The sequence below is a fragment of the Phaenicophaeus curvirostris genome, chromosome 7, assembly GCF_032191515.1.
Source record: "Phaenicophaeus curvirostris isolate KB17595 chromosome 7, BPBGC_Pcur_1.0, whole genome shotgun sequence".
Classification (NCBI taxonomy): domain Eukaryota; kingdom Metazoa; phylum Chordata; class Aves; order Cuculiformes; family Cuculidae; genus Phaenicophaeus; species Phaenicophaeus curvirostris.
The window spans coordinates 30,964,572-30,987,959 of NC_091398.1; the positions used below are offsets into that span (position 1 = coordinate 30,964,572).

At 39.4% G+C, this 23,388-nt stretch overlaps 1 protein-coding gene across 1 annotated transcript in view; it reads right to left on the reverse strand.

Annotated features, from left to right (window-relative positions):
• The window catches only part of MYLK (myosin light chain kinase), a 150,809-nt gene that overhangs the window by 124,105 nt on the left and 3,316 nt on the right, over positions 1 to 23,388 (reverse strand). The window contains exon 2 of the mRNA XM_069861430.1: positions 564 to 771. Within this exon, the coding sequence (XP_069717531.1) occupies positions 564 to 771 (208 nt within the window). The remainder of the gene's footprint in view (positions 1 to 563; positions 772 to 23,388) is intronic.

Sequence of the window (23,388 nt, forward strand, 5' to 3'; positions counted from 1 at the left end):
CTTTGTATCACTCTTTATATTTTAAATTTGGCATTTTGCAACTATCTAATATGCAGATGTTCTCTTAAAAATTCCTGGGTTTGATCTTGGCCGTTTCCCATGTGACACTAAGCACGCAATTACAACCAGGCATTCAGCTTAGCAAATGGAAGCATGCATGGAGAACTCCAGAAACCCACTGCCTCAGTGTGCCTTTCTGAATAGACTGTGAAGCAACCGAAGTCACCACAGTCTTGACTGCCCGAGAGAAAAAGCTAACTTTCCTGGCCTTTGTTTCTGTCCATGAAAATCACAAGGTTCATAGTAAAGTCTTTAAAGATAGGTCTTTTGTTACCTGGGCATAGTCATACACACCTGAAACTGAATGCAAACTTTATCTAGCTATACACATGTAGTTCCTTGCTAAATGTTTTAAACTGTGAAATACAATCGATTGCTCTTACTCTTGCACCAGTGATAAAGTATGTGTGTATAGTTGTGATTATAACCAAACAGTTTAATGCAGGTTATTGATTTAATTAAACTCTATAATTATCACAACAACAGTATAAGTATCCTCTTACCTTCCACTGTCAGTTCCACGGTCACTTGACGAATCCCACCATCATTTGCAGCCTCACAGGTGTATTTCCCAGCATCACCTTCCTGTACACCTTTAATTACCAAGCTGAATATCCCCCGAATGCTGTGGTCCACGACATAGTGGTCTCCCTCTGGGACAGGTTGCCCATTTCTGTACCATATGATCTGAGGCTCAGGGTAGCCTCTGACCTGGAAAACAGGCAAGCATAAGAGATCATGGTATTAGGAAGAAATGCTGGATATTTAGCAATGCAGTGGAAATTTCTTGACATAGGAGCTGTTAAACACATACTCTTTGTAAGCCAAATGGCAGAACATAGTGAAATGAAAAAACTCTTGGATAAGTCAAACTATTAAAATCATAAGACAAGTCAGGCAGATAGATACTTACACAGAAAAGTTTTCCACTAGAATGGTTTACCTTCAGAAACGTAGTGAAGGTGCCAGTAGGGTATCCTGACTCCTGGGTCCCATTGTTCAGAGACTCAAAGGCATTAGTGCTATTATGCTCCTAAATATGCAAGATCGCTAGGTATCTAGACCAAAAATTTCTAGCATGGTTGCCAAGGATTAGGCTTATATTTAAATCTGTATGGAGCCATCCAGTTTTCAAATATGCTGAGATACAGTAACTCTTGACAATGACAATATACAGGCAAGAAATGCAGACTCATATCAAATTTAGTCTTGATCTTTAAAAGCTGAAGAGAAGGAATTGCAATGTGAGAAAGTGCCATTAAAGGTCATTCACACAAACACACTGCTCAACTTAAAGACCTTTGTGGTCTACTGGTAGCCCAAAGAAGAGTTTTCAACTGAATGGACCACTTCTGCGCTCATTCAGTAACAACCATCTTAATACATCCTTGTCTGCTATGGCATTAAAGATGCCTTCAGATTATAGCAGACAGGTTCTCAGCTGATATAACTGAGAACTGAGTTATTGACTTCAATTGAGCTGTTGCAACCTGCTGAGGATTTGTGCCCTTCTTTCATAAAAATTTGGGAAAAGCAGACATAGAACAGTTTCCATCCAAGAATTAAGTCCTCAGGCAAAGGTCCTTCCTCTGCTTTATAAGGAATGCCATCCTCTTTGAAGGTGGCTTTAGTATGTGTTAACTGTTAGCACTCTTCCACAGCCATCACAATAACACCCAATTACAGTATTTACCCCTTCTTTCTGTTTCCCCAACTCTGATATGTTAGTTCTGCATCTTCCAACTCTTTGATCCTTTGCCTAAATAGTATGAAGTAACTGAGTGGGTCAAGATGAGCTGGGATGAGTAATAGTTGTGGCTGTGTTTGCTCACCGGGAAAGGAGCAGTGTTGCATTTTGAACTTTGTTATTAAACCTTGGCAACTGAACAGGAAGTCCCTTCAACCTCCAGGTGGGCAAAATATTGATGATCTGTTTTGATTTGAAGATGGCTTGGTTGTGGTTTGCACAAATTCCTCCCAGCATTCTCCTCTCAGTTTCCAATCCGCATTTCCATTCTGCTTTCTTCTGACTGCACAGTACTTAATTTCCGAATTACAATCTTTAGCCAATGAACCTTGGGTTCTAAGGTTCTCGTCTTTCAAAACCTTTCATTTTTAATCCAACCCCACCTCACTCCAGCTGGGTTTCTCATCTGCTAGAGCTTAACCTACCGCTGTCAGAATTTTTTCTCTTTTCTTTAATTCTTTGGGTATCAGTTCAGACAAATTAATTTTGCCAGTGATGTGGTGACCCCTTCTTCCTGTTACTATTTACTTTATTTATATAGAGAGGACATTAATGTTTGCCAAGAGTAAGAATATGCTGAATAAGCTCGAGAAACGTTCCACTTCTAGTACAAACTTCTTAAGTTTTCTGAGTCTATCTTTACCTAAGTAAAAGCCACATTCTGTAAGAATTGTGGCATCCTGCACAATGGGGAGTCAGTTGCCATTTAAAAATACTACTTTCATCTTTCTAAAGATCTTTGTGGCCATGTCTTTTCTTTCCTGTACTTTCTGAAAAACAGCAGCTCCCACTCAGCCGTAACCCCTAACAATACTCCAGCATATTGGTTTAGTGCTTACTCAGGGGGCAGGCACCCAGGGATATCTTTCTCAGCACATCTCATTTTCAGAGAAAGGAAGTTGTGAAGCATCAATAGGAGATTTTTACAGTAGTATAACTTTTGTTAGTTTATAATGTGCTCACTGGTACAGAAAGTGACTTGCACCAAAGAACTTTTTCTTACTACTAATTTGCCAATACCCTCCTACCTATCTTTTCATTTTATATTAAGAAACCAACAGAGGGATTAAGTGACTTACCCAAATCCAGACAGTATATTAGAACGGAACTTCTACTTCTCATTTTTGCTTCACTGTATACTAACATTTCTATGAATTTGAAATATTTTAGGCAAAATGGTTTGAAACTGCTATTTCAGCTGATACAATACAGTAAAACAACAGAGCAGCACCTGAATTGGTGTCAAGAAAGAAGTACCTTTTAAGTGCAACCTCTTTATTAATATTAGTCTAGCCACATCTGTTTACAGCTTCTGAGATTCTGGCCTGTGAATGCAAGTCATCAATTACATACACATCACCTAATATATTTACTGCTTTTGCCACTTCTCAGTCATTCCTTCTGGTGCTTTCTTCCATATATTGTTCAACTCGGCTTCAAAGCTCCCAAATATAAACTTTCCATCACCTATCCCAGGGAACAAATGGGGTTGAAGCAACAGGAAACATCTTCCTCCCATTTTTCTTTTTGTTTTATCATATTCTTAAATCCCTCTTGGACCACACAAGACCATTTTTACCTGATCACCCAAGCTCTAGTAGGCCACTATATACACCCTTCCAGTATCACATGTCTGAGCCTACATTAAGGATTTCTCCATTTCTTCCACACATGCTTATTCTATGCTTGCTATGTCTGTATTACTTTGTTCATCCACACCTCTATGCTGAGGAAATGCCACACAGAAAATTGCAAACACAGGCGATCAACATGCCATTTCCTTTCAGAAGGTTGAGTCATTCCCTTTCCAAATTCTGTATTTTTTTTCTTTCATTTTTTCTCAAAGATGAAATGATAGGCAAGCAGAAGTCTACACAATTGCTCTGTTGCAAAGATTTATTTCAGGTTTGGGTTTGGAATGTGTTTCAAACTGAGCCAGCCCTCTCCGAAATACATAGTCTTGCCATAAAAGTGTCAGGGACCCTTAAATGAATCACTGGTTACTAGGTTTTGATCCTAATGGATCAATTCCAGAACTGCAGCAGGTTTTATATTCCTCCCTAACCTTTCCAGAGCTCAGAAAAACATCTGCCTCGAATAAATCCACAGCAAAGAGAAATTTATCTGCTTATTTAATGCCCAGCAGCAGAAGGCTATAACCTTTATTTACAGCTTGGCCTGTGTGAGTATTGCCAGTCCCAGTGAGGCTACAGCTTTTCTTCATCTGCTCTACAACACTAACAAGTGGAAAATTGACAGCAAGCAGCAAATAAACATTGTATTAACACAAACGTGAGTTTTGAGTCTTTGTCTGGGCCCATCAACTGCTAGGAGCCTTCCTGGAAAAGTCTGGTAAGGAAAAACAGCTTTCTGCTCCTTGCACCAACACAGCAAGTGGAAAGAGCTGAGAGACAACTAAGATTCAGTTCTGCATCTAGGTCTGGGGGAAAGCTATTGAAAAGGGATGGTTCAAATAGCCCTAAAAGAAAGAAATAAGGGGAAAAAAATACAACAAATCTGTTGAAGCTGTACACATATTAAAAAAATGTGCTGCTACAAACTAGTACTTATTGTCACAAATTTAAAGGCACTCAGTAACCACCAAAGCCAAATATATTTAGTGACCCTTTCTCTTATTCAAAAGAACAGGAAAGGTTTCCCAGAACTTGGCCTGTGTCTATGCTCCATAAAATAGTTGTTTGTATACCAATTTCAAAAAACATGTTTGACTACTTAAATGTGTCACAGTTGCAGTAGTAGTTTAAGGCAGTAAGATTCACTCTTTTGGCTCATGCTTTTAACTTCAAAGTCTATCCTGATTTGGTAATAACTGTTGCTGGCTCCAGTGGGGTTAACAATAAAGCAAACCCACAGCACCCAAAAAGATTCAGCCGTGAGTGTCAGTAAACCAGACTGTAAGTAACTGTGAAATACTAATGGGGTGTGTACTGTTCGTGAATGTCACCTTGAAAGTACCACCTTAAGACTATTGGAAATGATGGTAAACATTACATGACACACCCTAGCATTACATTAATTTCGCTGGCTGAGGTGTTCAGTGCTTGATGTTAAGGACTAGATAGAAGCCCCACATTGCTGCTCAAGGTCACGTCAACACACAGGCAATGAGATCAGGAAGAAAACAGCTATCAAAAGGATGTCTTCATCTGCAAAAATGCCCCAAATGACATCATATGTAGACAGACACATCAAAACTTGCACTAAGATTGGCAACGATACAACTATTAGGAGATTGCTACTCAACATATCTCTCCTCATGGAAAAGATTTCATCATACACTGCAATATGAATTCCAGTAATGACTTGAATTCCTCTCAAGGGACAATCCCTCTCCCATGAAGTCAGAATTTTAAAACATCCATCCAGGTTCTGTCAGCACATAGTGTTCAGTTGTGCTATTTTTGTAAACTACCTTTGCCTTTAACTCTACAAAATACAGAATTAAGACCAATGTATGTAAAGTACTGAATCATTGAATAAAAGAATCACTTGTGTTTGGATGCTTCAATCCATCCAAAAAATTTTATTTTTAATTTACCTTCGAAAGTCAGTGTGGTGGGTTGACCTTGGCTGGCCACCTGGTGCCCACCAAAGTGGCTCTATCGCTCCCCTCCTTAGCTGGACAGCTGGAGATTATATTTTCTTATAATGGAAGGCTCGTGGGTTGAGATAAGGACAGGGAGATCACTCATCAGTTACCGTCATGGGCAAAATAGACTCTCCACAGGTCCTGCCAGGAGCCTGCTCCAGTGTGCTTCCCAGCACCTGGAGCACCTCCTCCATCTCCTTCTTCACTGACGTTGGTGTCTGCAGAGTTGTTGCTCTCACATATTCTCACTTCTTGTTCCAGCTGCATTTGCACAGGGTGTTTTTTCCCCCCTTTTTAAATGTGTTATCTCAGAGCCACTATCTGCCTATCTTAACATTAAAGAATGCCATACTGTGAGGTAACTTTTTGAGAAGTTTTGTAATCTGTTCTCTGTTCCATACCCACCTTCACCCAGAAACCAGTCATTTCTGAGAACTACATCACAGAGATGAGAAGTTGCAATGGGATAAAAGGAAGATAGTCTCAGTTATAGCTGTCAGATGTTACCATTGAGCTCCAAAGTGTATGCTTTGGGTGTATCATTAGAAGTTACAGCGGGAGGAGGCATCAAGGGAAATGATGAAAACCATTCCGAATACTTGATAGACTTTGACCTTTCTTCTGCTGCCTGCAAACAAAAGCCTGACACAAAATAAGAGAATAGACTTGGCCTTGCAAATACTCATTACTAGCAGGGTGTAAATTGTTTGCACCTTTTGCAAAACTTAAAGGGTATTGATCCATCAGACTATCAAGAAAGCAGTGGAAGAAATGCAATGAAGTACCGTGACAATTTTTGTCAATGTAACTCTACACAAAGAAGTGAAGCTATAGGAAAGAACAATGTGTAGCACTCACACTTGCAACATGGTAGAGACTGTATAGTGTACCCCTTTTTCCATTGCCTAGATATCAGCAAAAATGGAATTAACTTCTTGTTGTAATAGTCTTCATACTGATGTGAACTCTTAATGTCACTCTTAGAAAAAGAGAACAATGAAACTGCGGACGCTACAACACTACAACATACCACCTAATAGGTGGTATATTTTTAATTTAATTTTAATTTTTTGTTTACCACAGGTGGGAAACATGATTCTGGCCAGTGCAACTCTTTTGCACATTTAGTAACAAAGCTTCTGTCAGGTTCAAACAGCAATTTGCTTTAACAAATAAACAGCAGATGTTCTTGATAAAGGAAAGCGGACATATCTCAAGAATAGTTTGTACATTTTAAAAGCTTGCTTCTGAAACAGAGAACTTGCCTGGCAAGGTTAAAGATGAAAATGTTAAATATTTGGAGACTTAGCTACGACCCTGCAAACAAAGCAAATAACCTACTTCTTCTATGGAGCAGTCTAGAATCTACAATTGCCTCATTTAAAGCAAAACCAGAATACAGTCTAGGGCTAAACAAAGCTCACTTCAAATCATTACCTATTGTACATACAAGACAAAATAATGGTCTTTCTGTAAACCCTGGGTATGTTTTTGTTTAAGTGCTGAACTCCAGTACTGCATCTGGTGTTTAGATTTCTTGTTCCACATGCACACAGTCCCAGAAATTAGCTCTTTGGGTGTAACTTTAACTGGAACACAACGGTGAAGACATAAGTCTTCACGACTGGGGTGTGCAATTACGTGTTTCTTCTCCAAAATGATGTGGAGCAGGGAGAGAAAAATGCCACCACAGACCTTCAAAGAGACCATTGTCTTGCAAAACAAACAAACAAGCAAACCAAAACCCCAACCAAAATCAGCAACAATAAATTAAAAAAAAAAAGAATCAAAAGTAGAAAGTAGAATCAAACATCTGCAAAGCACCAACAAACGTTACAACTGCTTCTTCAGGCATCAATCCCTGGCAATCACTGCATTCTGCTCTTATGTAATCTCAGACCACGCAACATTATGTTGAGCTCCTTCTCAAGGATTCACCTATAGAGGCTTCAAACCACACACACATTGCTTGATTCTCATTTGTGGCAATGAAAAGAAAACTTCATATTCTTTTAGTCTCGAGTAGAAAGATCGTATGTGCTAACATAGGAATGCTGGAAGATTTGGTTTTGTCCCATTTTTCTTGATGAGAGATATGGAAGAATTACTTGGAGATGCAATTCACAGAACTCAATGCAAGGGTAAGGAGACCCAGAAGGAAAGAGGCTTAGTACTTTCTTCCTATTTATTAAAAGCTGTTCCTTTAAAATTATAATTTTAAGCAACCGTTAGTGTGCCATAGGAAATTTAGCTCTACCTATTCCCATGGAAAACCTGTGGCCCAATGTCACAAGATGTTGAGTAACATGCAGTTTTCACTGACTTAAAACATGACAGTGAGTGCTGAGCTCTTCTGGCTTATTTTGACTACTGTATCCAGCTACAGGGATATGAATGAAAACCAGTATGCTTAGTTATTTTTAGAAGCCAATTTCACACCCCCACGCCACACCCCAGTATCATAAACCTACACAGACTGAATTCAGATTATGGATCTTGGATCTATTCTATAGATTATAGGATACAATTACAGAATTCAGGTGAGACAAAAGCTAGGGGAAAGTAAAGAGTTAAAGGATTCTCTTGAGTTTTCAGAGACCCTTCCACAGAGTTTCACTTTGCTGTCTGGCAAAGTGCAAGGGTTTCTGCAGGAGCTTGTCAAAAAGTCCATTCATTCTAGAATTCGTGGAACAATTTGATCACGTGAAAGAACAAATATCTGCCATGCTCCTGTGCCTATTTTCTCTCTGACACCAGTACTGACAATCTAGAATTCTATAGCAAAAAGACAAAAGTTTATCTTATACAAAATTCTTTGACTCTGATGAAAACCCATCAGATCTTGCTTCATTAACTCTGCAATGCTCCATTTGGCTGGAAGCATGTCTTCAGTTCAGATCATAAACCAATGCTAGTATTACATGCACGTTTCTTAGATAACCTAGAAGAAACGTGTGTACTGGCACCAGTGAACTACGAGTACACTTCGCAATTCCTGATTGTCTAAGTAGGAATTCAGGTACCCAAGGACAAAACTTCCATCTTAAAATGCATAAAGAAACCTGCATGCGGAAAATGCATATACAAACACAGCCATTATGGGCGTCATGGGCAAAAGATGTTACAAGAAAGAATAGGAACCCAAAACAGCAACGCATTGGGGAATTCATGAAAACTAGCAAGCTTCTTTCTAAGGGAAACACGTCAATCCCTACATTTCTGTGAAGATTTACAAAAATTATACAAATAAAGCTGGTTTGGATTTTCCATCTGAAAATGTCAAGTTGTGAGATGGTCACAAACTCAGATTAACTTTCAGCACGTAAGCAGGAATTTAGAGAATAGCCAGAAGTTATGCTCTGGAGCATACGAACCTGAGCAAGTGCAGCACCTTACTACAACATTAGGACAGACTTAGGCAGGTCTCCCAGAGTGGGTGCAAGGCACTGTCTGTTTTAATCTTGTTGTTTAACTTTTTACTGGCTTCCTATTTTTTACATTTTGGCGAATAGCAAACAAACATTCTTTATTCACTTCCATGTCATTCTTGATTGCATAAACATGTTTCAAATTCTTGTCTGCTTGTATTGTTCAAGCTGAAGAGCCCTTGTTTTTTAACCTGTGCTTGTACCAGGAGCCATGAAACACCTCCGATAAACCTTGGCAAATTTTAGGTACAGAGAGTATTGGCTTCGTGCTCTGTCTCTGCACTATAGCTCTTTGAATAAAGCGCTGCCCTCTCAGGTACCATAACACTTACAAGTCTATCTGTCCAAAATTATTTCTGAAGGACTCAAGTGGAATTTCAGAGCAACACTGGATGTCAAGCTGCTTTGAGTTTATTTGATTTCTAAGTTCAAACACCATCCCCAATTAATGTAACTCTCGAGAAAATAGTACAGGCGTAACTTAAGTGTTTTGGAATTAATCTCATGCATACATAATTTTCCTAAATTCGATTTTATTTCCTTTAAAGGATAAGTTTAAATTTACTGCAGTTGAAGTAACGTTGTTACAGGAGTGATCAGACAGCTGTCAAATAACCTGAAACAGCATTCAGATGAAACATAGAACACTATCAAGGTGGACTCTACAGTTTAGTGGCCATGAGGGAAACACACTGCATAGAGAAGCACATCTCTATGTAGCTTTAGTATCAATCTGCAAGTGAATCAGTGGGTGTTTCACTAATGGGGGCATTTTCACACAGTTGTTGCAGTCTCAGAGTGGCAATGTTTGGTTTTTTTTGATGAAGCTTTAATAAATCGTTCTACCAGCAGCAACACCTGCGTTTTTACTTTTGCCACATTGCAGCCAGCTGACCTGTAGCCATTAAATGCATGAGAGGAGTTTTATGCAAACCACCCATACATCTCACCTGGACTTTTTTTTTTTCCTGTTTGTGAATACAGGTTCTCTGAACTTAAGATGGGACTATAAGTAGACTGAATCTGTTCATCTATAGATCTATATTTATATTTAGTCATTGTCCATTTTTCCTCCCTTAAAAAGCTGCCTGTCTAGGTTGGCAATTCAAAAACAGCCAGATACCATAAACCTCTATAAAGTCTAGGAGGAAGCTCAGGCTATTTCCTCCACTGCTATCCAGATGCTGTCCTAGCTCCCTCGTACTCCCTCTCAGTTGCTGCAAATTTTTATGCCTTACCCTGGCACAGGAAGATGACAAAGTCTCTGCAAAAAAAGGTGAAATTCTGACTCTTTGTTAAAGGAGGATTCGCAGCGTGCAGGATACAGAGTTATGTTCAAACTGAAGACAATTTCAGTTCCAAAACAGCTGGCTGTCATGTGGGAAAGTGTCACTCTGACTTCATAGCTAAGGATCTGAGATACGGAGAGACTCTGAGACTTCGCCAAACTCACAGTGTAAGGAAATTATCTTCCCATATTAGTACTGTTATACCAAATCATCTGACCATATTTCCTCCTTGCCAATAAATTTGCTATTACAGCAATTAATGCAAAGACTGAACTAAGGTTGGAGCACAGGAGGGCAGCTGCTCTTCTATTCTTGAATAATGACTAAAGTGATTAACATAATATTAACGTTTGTATACAGGTATCAAAGTGCATAGTATAGAATAACAGTAAAGAGGGTGCAGACAAAATAGGACCAGAGTCTCAGCAACAAGATGAGAAGCATGTAAAATAGCATTACAAATAAGAGAATGTTTCACCCCCACAGCAGAATGTGACCAACACAAAATATGACTCTGACAAGTGTCAGTGACTTCAACACTGCCATTTCAAAGGCAAGTTCAAGCACAAGAGCTCTAAATGAAACAGAGAGGATAAACTTTGCAGCCCTCTCTTGGGTGAAACTCTCATCAATTTTAATGAGAATTTTCCCTGCTTCTGAGCCTCTCCTTGGGAAAAAAAAGGCAGACTGCAAAGAGGAAGCTTTCTTTCCATGGATCAACTGATGTTAGTTAAAAATGGGTTGAATTTTATGAGATGCTGAGCAGTTTGAATAGCTTAAAATTCAAAAAATGCAAAGAAATAGGTGATCTGTGTGTATGGTTATGGGTCACTTGTATTATTCAGTAAGAATATAAAGGCGTTTGAAGAGAAATAACTATGGAAATAGCTCTTGCTAACTGTTCCACATAGCCCAGTAAGACCCTAAAATGTGCTCTCTTTCCCTATCCCTCCCTTCTTCCCCATCTTTGGTGATTCTGGATCAAGATTTCTATCAAATAGTACTAAATGAAGCAACTGTTTTATTTCAGTGGCAACGAGTTTAGGAGCATGGCAGAAGTTTCCCTATTGGACCAGCATTCATTTCAGAGCAGCAGCAATCTTTGCTACAGAAAACAAGGTTTTGAAAAATCAGACCAGAGTTTCACTGTATTGTGAGAGCTGTCAGAACAGGAGGAGTTAATTTCTTTCTACTTCAACTGGACAGCTTGATTTACTATGTTTGCCACTACTTTTGTTCATAAATTCTATTTGGCAGCATTAGAAGAAAGGCTGGAACATAAAACAGTTTAACACAAGGAAAACAAATTGTTGGGAAACTGTCTCGCCTCTTCCTACCGCAAAACAAGTTAGTTAGCTTTTAACACTTGATGAAGACTTTAACTTTCAGTTGTGAATCCTTCAAACAGTAACAACACAGAAAGGCAGATGAAGATTGTTTAGACCAAGCACGGGTCTAAATCACTAGGAAGTCCCCTGACATATACAGGGTGACATTAACACCAATCTTTTGCTCTGTCATTAGCAAAATGTTTGTATATCCCTGCTTAGAAGGAAAACTGTAAATATTTTTCTGTTTTAACTCATGGAACTGATCACACAATCCAGACAACCTGAGCCACAGCTTGAGACTGGGACATCATCAAGTCAAACATTTCTGCTGGTACCACGCAAAAAAGCAAAACTAAATAGCATCAGTTACTTTCAGAGCAACAATCCCTTCATAACAACAATATTTGGGGTTTGAAATGGCAGTCACTTTTAAATATGACAATACACTCCGTCTCTTGACATTCTCAAGAGAACGATTATCATTACATAACATTTGCAAAAAAACTAATTTTCCCGTTGCATATTATTTCTGGAAGACTGAATGATTATTTATCTTCCTCACCAATCAAAAGTTTCTGTCTTAATAAGATGTGAGTTTATTTTGCATGTCACTGAATACTAGTGGCCCTATCTCCTTGTAGGAGCAACGCCATTCACCAAAAGAGCTTCATACTTTCCTAGCTTGGGGATGCTAGAGTTAGGAGTTCAATATCAATACATGCTATCAACAGGTAAGGAATCTCTGTAAATTTATATGAGCACGCACACTATGCATGATCTACTGTGGAAAATTAATAAAAAAGAAAATATGTGCTTTCTTTCTGTGCCCAAACTACACAGCTTCTGGAAAATATGTTTGGAGCTATGAAATTCATAATTAATGGCAACAATCCACATCTGGAGTGTAAGATCATAACAAAAACTCTTTGCTTAGAATGAACATACCCATACTTTATCAATCTCCAGCCAGACAAGATTTATTTCCTGCAATTTAGGGGTTTGGCACTGGTCACTGAAAATGCTAAAGCTGAATTTTCTTGCTGAGTTGACTGCACAGTTGTATGTTCACTTAAACACTGTCTGCTGATAGTGACGAATGGTGCTGGCAGAGGCTGTGCTCTGGGTAGGTTATAAAAATTCTCCTCAGTTATGAGTCCTGCCTCATGGCAAGTGCACTGGGCATGAAGTGTCATTTGCCTTAAACTTTGTTAAAAAGCGGAACTGATGTAGGCATAAAGAGGTATAAAATGCCATATGAAGTTATTGATACATTAGACAGCCTGAATATCTAGTATTTCTTATTTCATTGTTTATTTCAAAAAATCCAACTTGCAGCTATGCATTAAATAATTAAGACTTCCATACATAAGCCTATTGCAAAGCATCAGCTGCTCTTTAGCAACTGTTACTAATATTTTTATATAAGATTTGGAGGCTTCACACATATTTTTCAATAGGAGCTTAGCAGCAATAACTCATACAGCACAATATACAGACTGCTATGTTTGAAATAAAAAATAAAATTCAAGGGCTGAGCAACAACTGTTTAAATGAAAGAATCCTCAAAGCACTAACTGAAATACTAAGTATAAATTGATGTGGCTATGAATTTCTAGTTCAACAGTTCAGAATAAATATTTATAGACATGCTGAGTTCAAGAGAAATTTTGTGGGCTTGTCTCTTCTTTCTAATGCTTTCTCTCAAAACTAAAATCGCTGTGATCTCAATAAGAGCAACACACATGTGCACTGAAAAATAGCTACATTTGTTTAGGTTGTGGAAAAAGTGCTTACTTTGCATATGCTTTCAATAGAGCTCCACTTAACTGCAGTGGCTGGCATTCCTATTGAAAGATCTGAACATATCCAGCATAATGTTTTCCATTAAACCTATGAGCCTGTAATAGCCTCCCAAGCAGACAAACCTTTGTCTATACTTCTGTCCATTAGCATATCCCAACAGTCAAACAAACTAGCTTTTGTGTCAAGGCACTGAGGACCTAACCCTGGAGTTGTGTTTTCATTAAGTGATGCTCTTAATCCAACAGCAGTAATCTAGGTATTGGTGATATTTGCGCCTATTGCAAATCTTAACTTTCTCATCCATTATCAGAAGCTATTTATCTTCAGTAGGATAAGTTCACGTCTAAGGTAGTGGACGGGAATTGAACTTCAGAAAACAGCAATTCAGTTCTGAATCTCAATTCCCAATGTCAAGGAGGGTAAGGACGACTATTTCCTCTGTTTTTTTTAGCTAGGACGGTCATTAGAGAAGGGTCCAACTCTAGTCTGGCCTGTGAATGTGTTAAATACTATCAGCAAACTTACAATGTGACTCCAGTTGAATTAGGCTGTTTAGGTGGTACCTTGAAATAAGCAAAAATCAGTATCACTAACCATAGTTCTTTAATCTGCATTTCCAAGATTTTATCGTAATTTTTCTTCCAGTGGCCTAGCTTTTAACATAACTACGTTTTGAAACATTTATATTTGTTTCCCTGTAGAGATGAACTGCTTTGTTACTCCTTTATAAAGGAATACCAGAGTTTATACAGACAAAAGAATGAAGCTTAAGTATACTGAGCTCTTGTTCCCAGAACAGAAAAATTCTCAATTGATGCTTTGTTAACGAGTATAGGAATGTGATATCAATAAGTCAGATTTCAGGTACGAGATAACAGATACTACTATGTGTGGGTGATGCTTTTACAAAATAGTGTGCATTACGCTAATATTCTAAGCTTTGCAAAAACAATTTAAATAATACATCATACACCATAACTATAAGCTTGCTTGTGTATTATGGGTCATGTAGAGAGAATGGCAAACTCTCAAGCCCCACAGTTACGATTTGACTTTATTGTGCAGCTAGAGGAAAATTAGCATTCTAACTGATTCAACATCAGTTGAGAGAGAAGTGACCAGATGAGCAGAGTCCAATGGGATGAGGTTTAACAAGGCCAAATGCCGGGTCCTGCACTTGGGGCACAACAACCCTGAGCAGCTACAGACTAGGAGAAGTCTGTCTAGAAAGCTGCCTGGAGGAGGGGGACTTGGGGGTGTTGGTTGACAGCCGACTGAACATGAGCCAGCAGTGGCCCAGGTGGCCAAGAAGGCCAATGGCATCTTGGCTTGTATCAGAAACGGCGTGACCAGCAGGTCCAGGGAGGTTATTCTCCCTCTGTACTCGGCACTGGTGAGACCGCTCCTCGAATCCTGTGTTCAGTTCTGGGCCCCTCACCACAAGAAGGATGTTGAGGCTCTGCAGCGAGTCCAGAGAAGAGCAACAAAGCTGGTGAGGGGGCTGGAGAGGTTTTATGAGGAGCGGCTGAGAGAGCTGGGGTTGTTTAGCCTGGAGAAGAGGAGGCTGAGGGGAGACCTCATTGCTCTCTACAACTACCTGAAAGGAGGTTGTGGAGAGGAGGGTGCTGGCCTCTTCTCCCAAGTGACAGGGGACAGGATGAGAGGGAATGGCCTCAAGCTCCACCAGGCAAGATTTAGGCTGGACATTAGGAAAACATTTTTCACAGAAAGGGTCATTGGGCACTGGCAGAGGCTGCCCAGGGAGATGGTTGCGTCACCTTCCCTGGAGGTGTTTAAGGCACGGGTGGACGAGGTGCTAAGGGGCATGGTTTAGTGTTTGATAGGAATGGTTGGACTCGATGATCCGGTGGGTCTCTTCCAACCTGGTTATTCTATGATTCTATGAAATAAGCTCAATATTCTGTCGCTAAAAGCCAAATAAACATTAAAAGAGTTATTTAGTTTGTCATTCTTTGCTTCCCATATTCTTTGGGTTACGTGTACAGACTGTTGTTATCTTCAAATGAAAAGTTCTTGTACACATTACACACTGGCATAAAATGAGTTTTAATTAGTATTTTAGTAAGCTCAGCTGTTGTATTTATAATAAATAGTATATTCCATAGAGTAACACTTACTATAGTATTTTGAGAAGGTGTAGAAAATCAAGGAAATTCAGAAACAAAGATACAATAATTTAGTTTTCCATTTCACCTCATTCTGCACATGAATCACAAAAGTCTCTATATAAACATTAAAACCACACAAATCTGACTTGGAATTTGTACCAGTTTTAGACACAGTATTTTCAGAAGACAAAGACTGCATTGTTCTGTTTGAATGCAGGTTTACAGCAATGCACTGATTTACAGAGAATAAAGCAATCTTCATCACCAGAAATCCTAGAAAACTTTTTTTTTAAAAAAAAACCAACCAGAATATTTCCAGGCTTTCAGTCTCTCACACAGAGTAGTGCATATTTCTAAAACTTCTCTAAGAAGGCTAGATTAGCTGTAGTACCTCACTAGCTAGCTCAGAGCTCAGGTTACTAACTCGTGAGTCAACAAACATGACTTAATTCCCAACCAGTAATCTGGCTGTCAAGTTTCCTAGAAAAACAATGTCAACATATTTAGGATAAGCAATTCAAGGTCCTTATACTAGACTAGTCATCTCAGGGATCACCAGTGAGTGGAATGCTTCAATTTTCTGGCTCCTACCAGAGCAGAGAGCTTTGACACAACCTCTGACAGCAAAAGGAGTAGTATTGTCTCCCTCATCAACCTCTACCACAACATATCAACCTATGGAAGAGGAGAGAAGGTATTTCCTCCATGTAAGAGAAGAACACAGAGTGCCCCCGGACGCTAAGGGATTCTGGCATGAGTTCCTTGCTGAAAACGCCATTTCAGCCCCCTGCCAGGGATTCAGTAACCTCCAGTAACATAGAGATAACGTCTTACAGACTGAACATTAAAAAACAGACTGGGCACCAGAAGGACAATCTAGGCTTGCCTACTTTTCTCCTGACTCTATCTTCTGGTTGGATCCTGAACCCAATGCATTGCTTGCCATGTCTGCGTCCATCAGAGAGCCCGAAGAGCACACAGCATCACTGGCTGCATTTGAAGCCTGTGGGACTAAAGCCCACTGGTGATGGCACAGCCCATGCATGGCTCATCCTCAGCTCCTGGCTTGCTTTCCCATAGGGAGCAGCCAGCCCTTGCTGCTCACTGTCAGGCAGACTGGTTTCTCTCCTTTATGAATGGGTTGAATCGTACACGATTCATAGAATCATAGAATAACCAGGTTGGAAGAGACCCACCGGATCGTCAAGTCCAACCATTCCTATCAAACACTAAACCATATCCCTTAGCACCTCATCCACTCGTGCCTTAAACACCTCCAGGGAAGGTGAATCAACCACCTCCCTGGGCAGCCTCTGCCAGTGCCCAATGACCCTTTCTCCAGCATGCACTTAAATGCTAGGGATTCCAAATGCTACATGTAAAAAATAAAAAAAACCCAAACCAAACCAGTATATAGTCTAGCTTTCCCCAGTAGGTTTCCAAACTTCATACTGTATCTGTGAGTGAACAGAGCCAAGTAACATGTCAAAAGCAGAATTTTTTAGCTTTGGAGTCTAGGTCCTAGAGTGAGTGTGGACTGAGCAAAACTGCAATGAGTGATGATGTGTTTTGATTATAAACCTTCTCCACATGTGGCCTTCTGCAATGATTCTGAATGCATCGTGCTTGCTGTCTATTCATGACTACTTTTGTTTCCTACAAGGGAAAATAAGAATTATTTTAAAAAATGTGATTTGGTGTAATTTAGGTCAAACTGTCAGGGACACCTTTACAGACAGTCAAATGTATACTCTGCCATTCTACGTGCTCTCACAGTTACACATGGCACTGAACCCCTCCCTGACCTTTGTGGTTTCATCAGCCAGATGAAGGCAAGGTGCTGGAGTAAAGTTTAAGCCCTACTGAAGGAGAAGGCAAATGTGTTACTAGTTAGCCAAACACGTCTGATGGTAACTATTCCATTCTACATTTTGGGTCAGCTAGAAAAAGAAAATTTAATTTTTTTCCAGATAGGGGGTATATTTCTGGATGAAAAAATAACAGCACACAACCAATGAAAAAAAACCTTTTTTATCCCTCTCACACCAATATAAGCTATTACAGCATAAAGAAAAGAAAGTTAACTGTTCACACTGTTCCAGTTACTAGATATTCTTTAACCTTTAAACCTATTAATTGTGAATGGAGTCAAATGCACAATTCCCCCGAAAAAGCAAACTTAACACATCATAATGAAAAGTTGCAGTCATCTTTCATGCACTAGTAAGAACACTTATTTAAATAAGAAAGAGCAATGCTACAAGGTGAGTTATTACCAGTAGAATTGACTATAGAAAGACACACATTGGCCCAGAGGAGCAAGGGAGACTAGCCTGGAAAAGATGATGATACTTCTAAAATTAAAAGCAGAATTGAAGAATCTTGTAAGGCTTCGTTGTAATTTGAGAGATTCATCATTAACCACCATGGGACAAGAAAAATGAGAATTATACTGACCACTTCTACCCTGACTTACATGGACTCAGCCTCTGAAGATAACATTGTTCAGCTATTTAGGATATGCTTATCAGCTGTTTTTCTCTTGGGAAACATATAGATTTTCTTCTATTCCTTTTTCAGACAATTCTATCTTATTATCCCTAAATGGTGGACATCATGATTACTCACAGAATTTATTTCATCACTACTTTTTTAAAAGACAAACTCCTTTACACCTAAATACAAATATTTTATATCTCCTTTTCTTCTGAAAGATTGTCAAAACATAATTTAAGATTTTTTTTCTCTGATTTCTGTTTAAGCTCTACAGAAATACAGTAAGTCCAGAAATCCCCACTAATGAAGAATGTTTTCAAAATCAGCTCTAGGGTTATCCGTATGGATAAATCCTTAAAGTAACACGCTTGCCTTCTTTAGCTGACACAAAGCCATGCTTTACCACAATACATCATTGTAGTGGGTTATCACAAAACAGGTGTCTACAATAAAACTTTTCAGATTGTTAGTTTCCCAACTTGAACTGGGAGCAGGTAGATGCACTTAAATCACACAGAATTTTATTCCTCATGTGATTTTAATTGCTTCCATTTCAAAATGCAAAGTAATTGGAATTACATTGAAGAAAAATAAAGAATGAAAAAGGGGTGACCAAGAGCAGCACAAATGCATGGTCTGGTTTCACTTAAAACAATGCTGGTTAGAGTAGATACTATTTTTCTTTAGATCCATATGCACATCAGTTGAAATTTTTCTAAAGAATTTATATTATTACTGTTATTACTTAAAAATTTGGTTTGATGTTCCTTTAATTACAGCAGTTCCTATCAAATCAGCCAAGAATAGGGAGCTAGTCTTTCCGCCATTGCACAGAGAAATGGTGAAGTCCCCACCTGGCTGTAGATAAGCAGTTAAGGTGGGAAAGGTGATAGAAAGCAAACAGAATAACAAATGTTATAGTGGCCAATAGCTCATTCCTTCCACTGTTTGTGGGTGGGTGGGTTACTGAAAACAGGCTTAATTATACAAAAAAAAAAAATCAACCCTAAGAAATGGCAGCTGAGAACGGGGACATTGTATGTCCAGTCTTCCCTTCCCTGGTCATGGCCTCTTTCCTGCTTAGAAATCTGGTCTGTGAGGAAATTTCTTGAGTAGCAACTTGTATCCATGAAGGTTTTTCTAAAGGCCATCTATGCAAGGCAGGGAAAATGGGTGTCAACACACTGGTGATTGTGTCAGTTGATGAAGGCAGGTGTCTTTGAATAACTCCGGATGCGGATGACACTGTGTGGGGAAGCAATTTTGACTGAATCCCACCTTAACCACTTCCCAGCAGAGCAGCTACCCCTACTTTGCCCTCATCTAAAGCTGAAAATCTTTTGAACTCCTGTTTCTACATGCCAATGAAGAGTTACACAATACAATAAAACCAAATAAAATAGTGCATGCATTACTCATGAGAACATGTACATCAGTAAAAACCAGCTCTGTGGTAAGAGAATATAATGTGAGGTCAATTACACCAAGGAAGAAATACCAACAGAACACCCAAACAAAATTAAAAAAAAGATGTGCAACTACTCACAGCCACTCACAGTAACTTGACTTTATTTTCCTTTTTGATTTTAGCTGTCTATACCCCAATTTGATACAAAATGTTTCAGTAACTTCTAAACGCACCATATTTTTCCCAAGAATGCTCACTGCTATGTGGGCAGAAAGATCAAACGAGATCTCCAGTTGAATCGATAACTTTTTCAACTCTTTGCTCCCAAACACACGCCTCATTGTTTTGTATCAAGTTTCCATGAGCATTGCAGTGCCTTGGTAGTTTGACAGAACAGCCCAAGTCCCCCCACAGCATTCATCTTCCTCAGCCAACTGTCCCCTATGAGAATATGGATCTTTCCTGAGTTTCTTCCTCACATGAACAGTCACTCCCTTCAGAAAGTGCAGATCCAAACCACCACTGGCAGCTTTGTGCAATATGCTGCCCAATACAGTTTGGAAAAGTAAACATCTTAAGCCAACAGCAAAGGATTTTGTGCCATGTCAACATCCTCTGTCATTAAATGGGCTTCTCTCATTTCAGATCCTGCCATCTCAAATCTAGACATACAGTGTAATTAAGGCATCGTCTGGAGTGCCTGCTGACTGAATCTTGGAAATGGAACAGACATTGCTGCTTCAAGCCCAAAGCAAAGGGAAGATAGCAAAGCTGGTGCAACAGCCACAGTAAAAAAAAATGGTTTTTCCATTAGCAGGTAGCTGAAAGGATTTAAAAATGCTGTAAGAGCATTTCGCTTCAACACTTCTCTTAAGGTTTCCCTAGTCTCTATCTCATAACACAACATGTAAGTGGGTCTTCCCTCTATCTCAGAGCAGATGGCAAAATCACTGTCAAGCTTCCCACTGCCTCTTGCTTCTCAATGCCTGGTGCTAGTTTATTTTCTCCAGCACAATATCTGGAAGAGTCCCTGTGCAACCAGCAGCAACAAAACCAGCTCAGAGCTGGCATGTTGATACACATCATTGGACTGAAGTGATTTGAGCAGATACAGACAGGGTGTTGTAAAAGCAGGGTGGTAGAAGTAGGAGCAGAAACCCCTTGAACTAGGGGCAGGATTTGATATTGACCTGGCTTGCCTTAAATTTACCATCCAGCTCCCTTTCCTGGAGGGGAATGGAAGGGGAAGAGCAGAACAGTAACTACTCAATGGGAAGCAAATTCAACTAAGTACCCCAATATCTACTCAAACTATTAACTGCATGTCAATGCATGGAATCTAGCTCCCTGGGATTAGAATACCAGACTAGATTTAATAGTCTGATATCTTGGTTCTGGCAATGGACCATATGTGATGGTTCACATGAAGCAGAAAAACAACCCGTGCTGCACTGCTGCCAACTGTGCAATACTTCATCCAAGGAGAAAAATTCTTTCCTGACCCCTAGGCAATCAGCACGACATTTGGCTGTTCTTCTCGAGCAGAGCTGTAGAACAAGTATTCTTTAGGCTCATAAAATTAATGACCGCCAATATTACTCTCAAAAATTATACACATACACAGCCAAAGCAAGCTGTGCTAACTGCTTGCCACAACCAAATGCAGAGGTCAATGTCACTCTGGACTGGGAAGGGTTTGTTCAAAACTGATGGTTCTCTGACTTGTCATTTTTTACTGCTTGACACTCTGTGACATTCCAGTAAAGAACCAGAAATGTTCGCACTATATTTTTGAAGTAGTGACTCTATCGCAATTCTGAAAAATTACGTGTGGGCAACTAATCACACAGTTATCAGCTGAAAATGCTTATTCTGGGCAGCCACCTTAATTTTTTTTTAAAGCAAAAACCTTGCTGCAGACTATTTTATGGGTCTCAGAACCCAAAGTTTAACATAGGGAGAGAACAATCAAGAGAATGAGGTTTGGTCGTTAGAGAAGAGTGAAGAATATAATTTTTTATTCTCAGCTTCTCCATCCGTTTGCTGCAAAAACCTAAGTAAATTTCTCCATGTCTTGAAGTATCTTTCTGTACAGTAGCTAACACGGACCAGGGAAACCTGGATGAGAGCATTGCTGTTCACTGACTCGTTATGTGGGCAGTCACAGTGCACAGCCCTGCATAGGGGTCAGTCCATCCTGCTGCTCTACACACCTACTCATGTCCTCACAACTTCAGAGTTCCAGTGGTTTTTTTCTGCCGCAGAAAGACAACCTGCTTTCTAGGAGTGCCCCAGACAGTCATGGTAGAACTTTCCAGTGCTTCTAAACATAGAAAGGGAACTGGAGTGTAGCTTGCAATCTTAATACATATATGGAATATCAGAAACCCAAGCAAAAGCTGAAACTCAGCCTTAACGCCAGGATGGGCAATTCAGGCAGTGAGCAACACTGAAGCTGTGAGCAGAGGTGGATGCCGAATGGAGTCAGGGCAACGTTTAAATAACTGCGAAGTTCTACAGTAGAGATATAACTTCCCCTTTAAACCGTTACTGTGGGAATATAGAGCTGGACAAAGGAAGTTGTCCAATATTTAGTAGTCAAAGGTCTAAATATGAAGGAGAAGGTCTTCTCAAAAAGGATGGAGTTTGAGACATAAGACAGGCTCCAGTCTTAAGTCATTGAGTCTATCATCACGGAAAGACCTGTAAATGGGATACTAAGAAATCAGGTAGGCACAAAACCATGCAAAAAATTGGAAATCTTCTGCAGCCACCTTCTGCCCATCACAAGAAGAGGAAACTTGTAGATATTTGCAAATTCTAGTGGAAAAAATCTTTCTAGAGGCTTCTGCCCAGCACTTGTTAATATATGCTTGTCATCCTCATGAGAGTTAGAAAATGGAAACATTTAAAAACTTTCCTTCATTTGATTATACGGGAAATGATACTATTTGCATCCATACAGTTCTACTGTGATGTTTTCAACCTTTGCTATAGAATAGTGCAGCTGAGTTTGGGAGAGTGAGAGACTGAAGTGAATTAAATTTTAAACTAGATATACGGCTAATAATCTTGTACCTGTAGCCGAGCATAGTAAAATGCTCCATGTGGTAATTAAAATAACGAGTATCTTAAAGGCTCTCACAGACAAGCTACAATTCCTTAACGCAAGGCAGGAGGTTACTACCCTGAACTGTTCACCTCACACATGATGTGCAATTAAAGAACAGCGTATAAATCAAACCTAACAGGATGGAAACCCACAATGCAATTTTAGAATAACCTGGAATGGTTTCCCTACAAATCACCTCAGTAATTGATTGATGAACAATTGAGATGTCCATGCAGCAGATGTTTAGGGAGCATCTAAGGAAGGCAACCTTGCCTTTGCCTTATTAAGTGGTTCCACCCCTCAGCCAGTGCTCCAAGCCAAAATCATGCTCATACACTTGAAAGATGATGAGCTAACTTTTTACACTGAGGCCACATTGGAAAACTGAGATCTGTATTCAGATCTGGTTAAACTTGCTGAGCTGTTAGTAAGAAAACCAGGGTGGTAGTAGGATGAAGAGGAAAAAAGAAATAATTCCTGATAATGGTGGCTCCAGTTCCTTTCTACCTCCAATTTCCTACATTTATGGGCTATTTCTCAATTTCTGCACTCTCTTTGATGTTGAATTGCCATTTCACACAAGTTATCTTACATGCCACTGAAAAGAAAAGCAACAAGTTTGACTTTGGGGTGCTCTCTCCCTTGTTCACTTAATGAGAGTACAGGATCATCACAATATCAGATTTATATCCTATTGTGGATTCTCAAAATGTTTGTTCTTTCTGATAAGGTAAATTCCGCTGTAGAGAAAGACTTTGAAGTAAATCTCCTGTCTAGCCATTTAAAAAACTTTTTTATTTTTATTTAGCCTGAGTCTAGTTTAATATTTATACTGCATGATGAAGGAGAGTATAAGCAACAACCCATCATAACATCTGTAGCCTATTTTCCAGGATGGAAAAACCTAAGTATGCTCAGCAGCTACTTCTATTACTAAATCTTAATAAATTGTTTTTATTAAGATTGTCCTTCTGA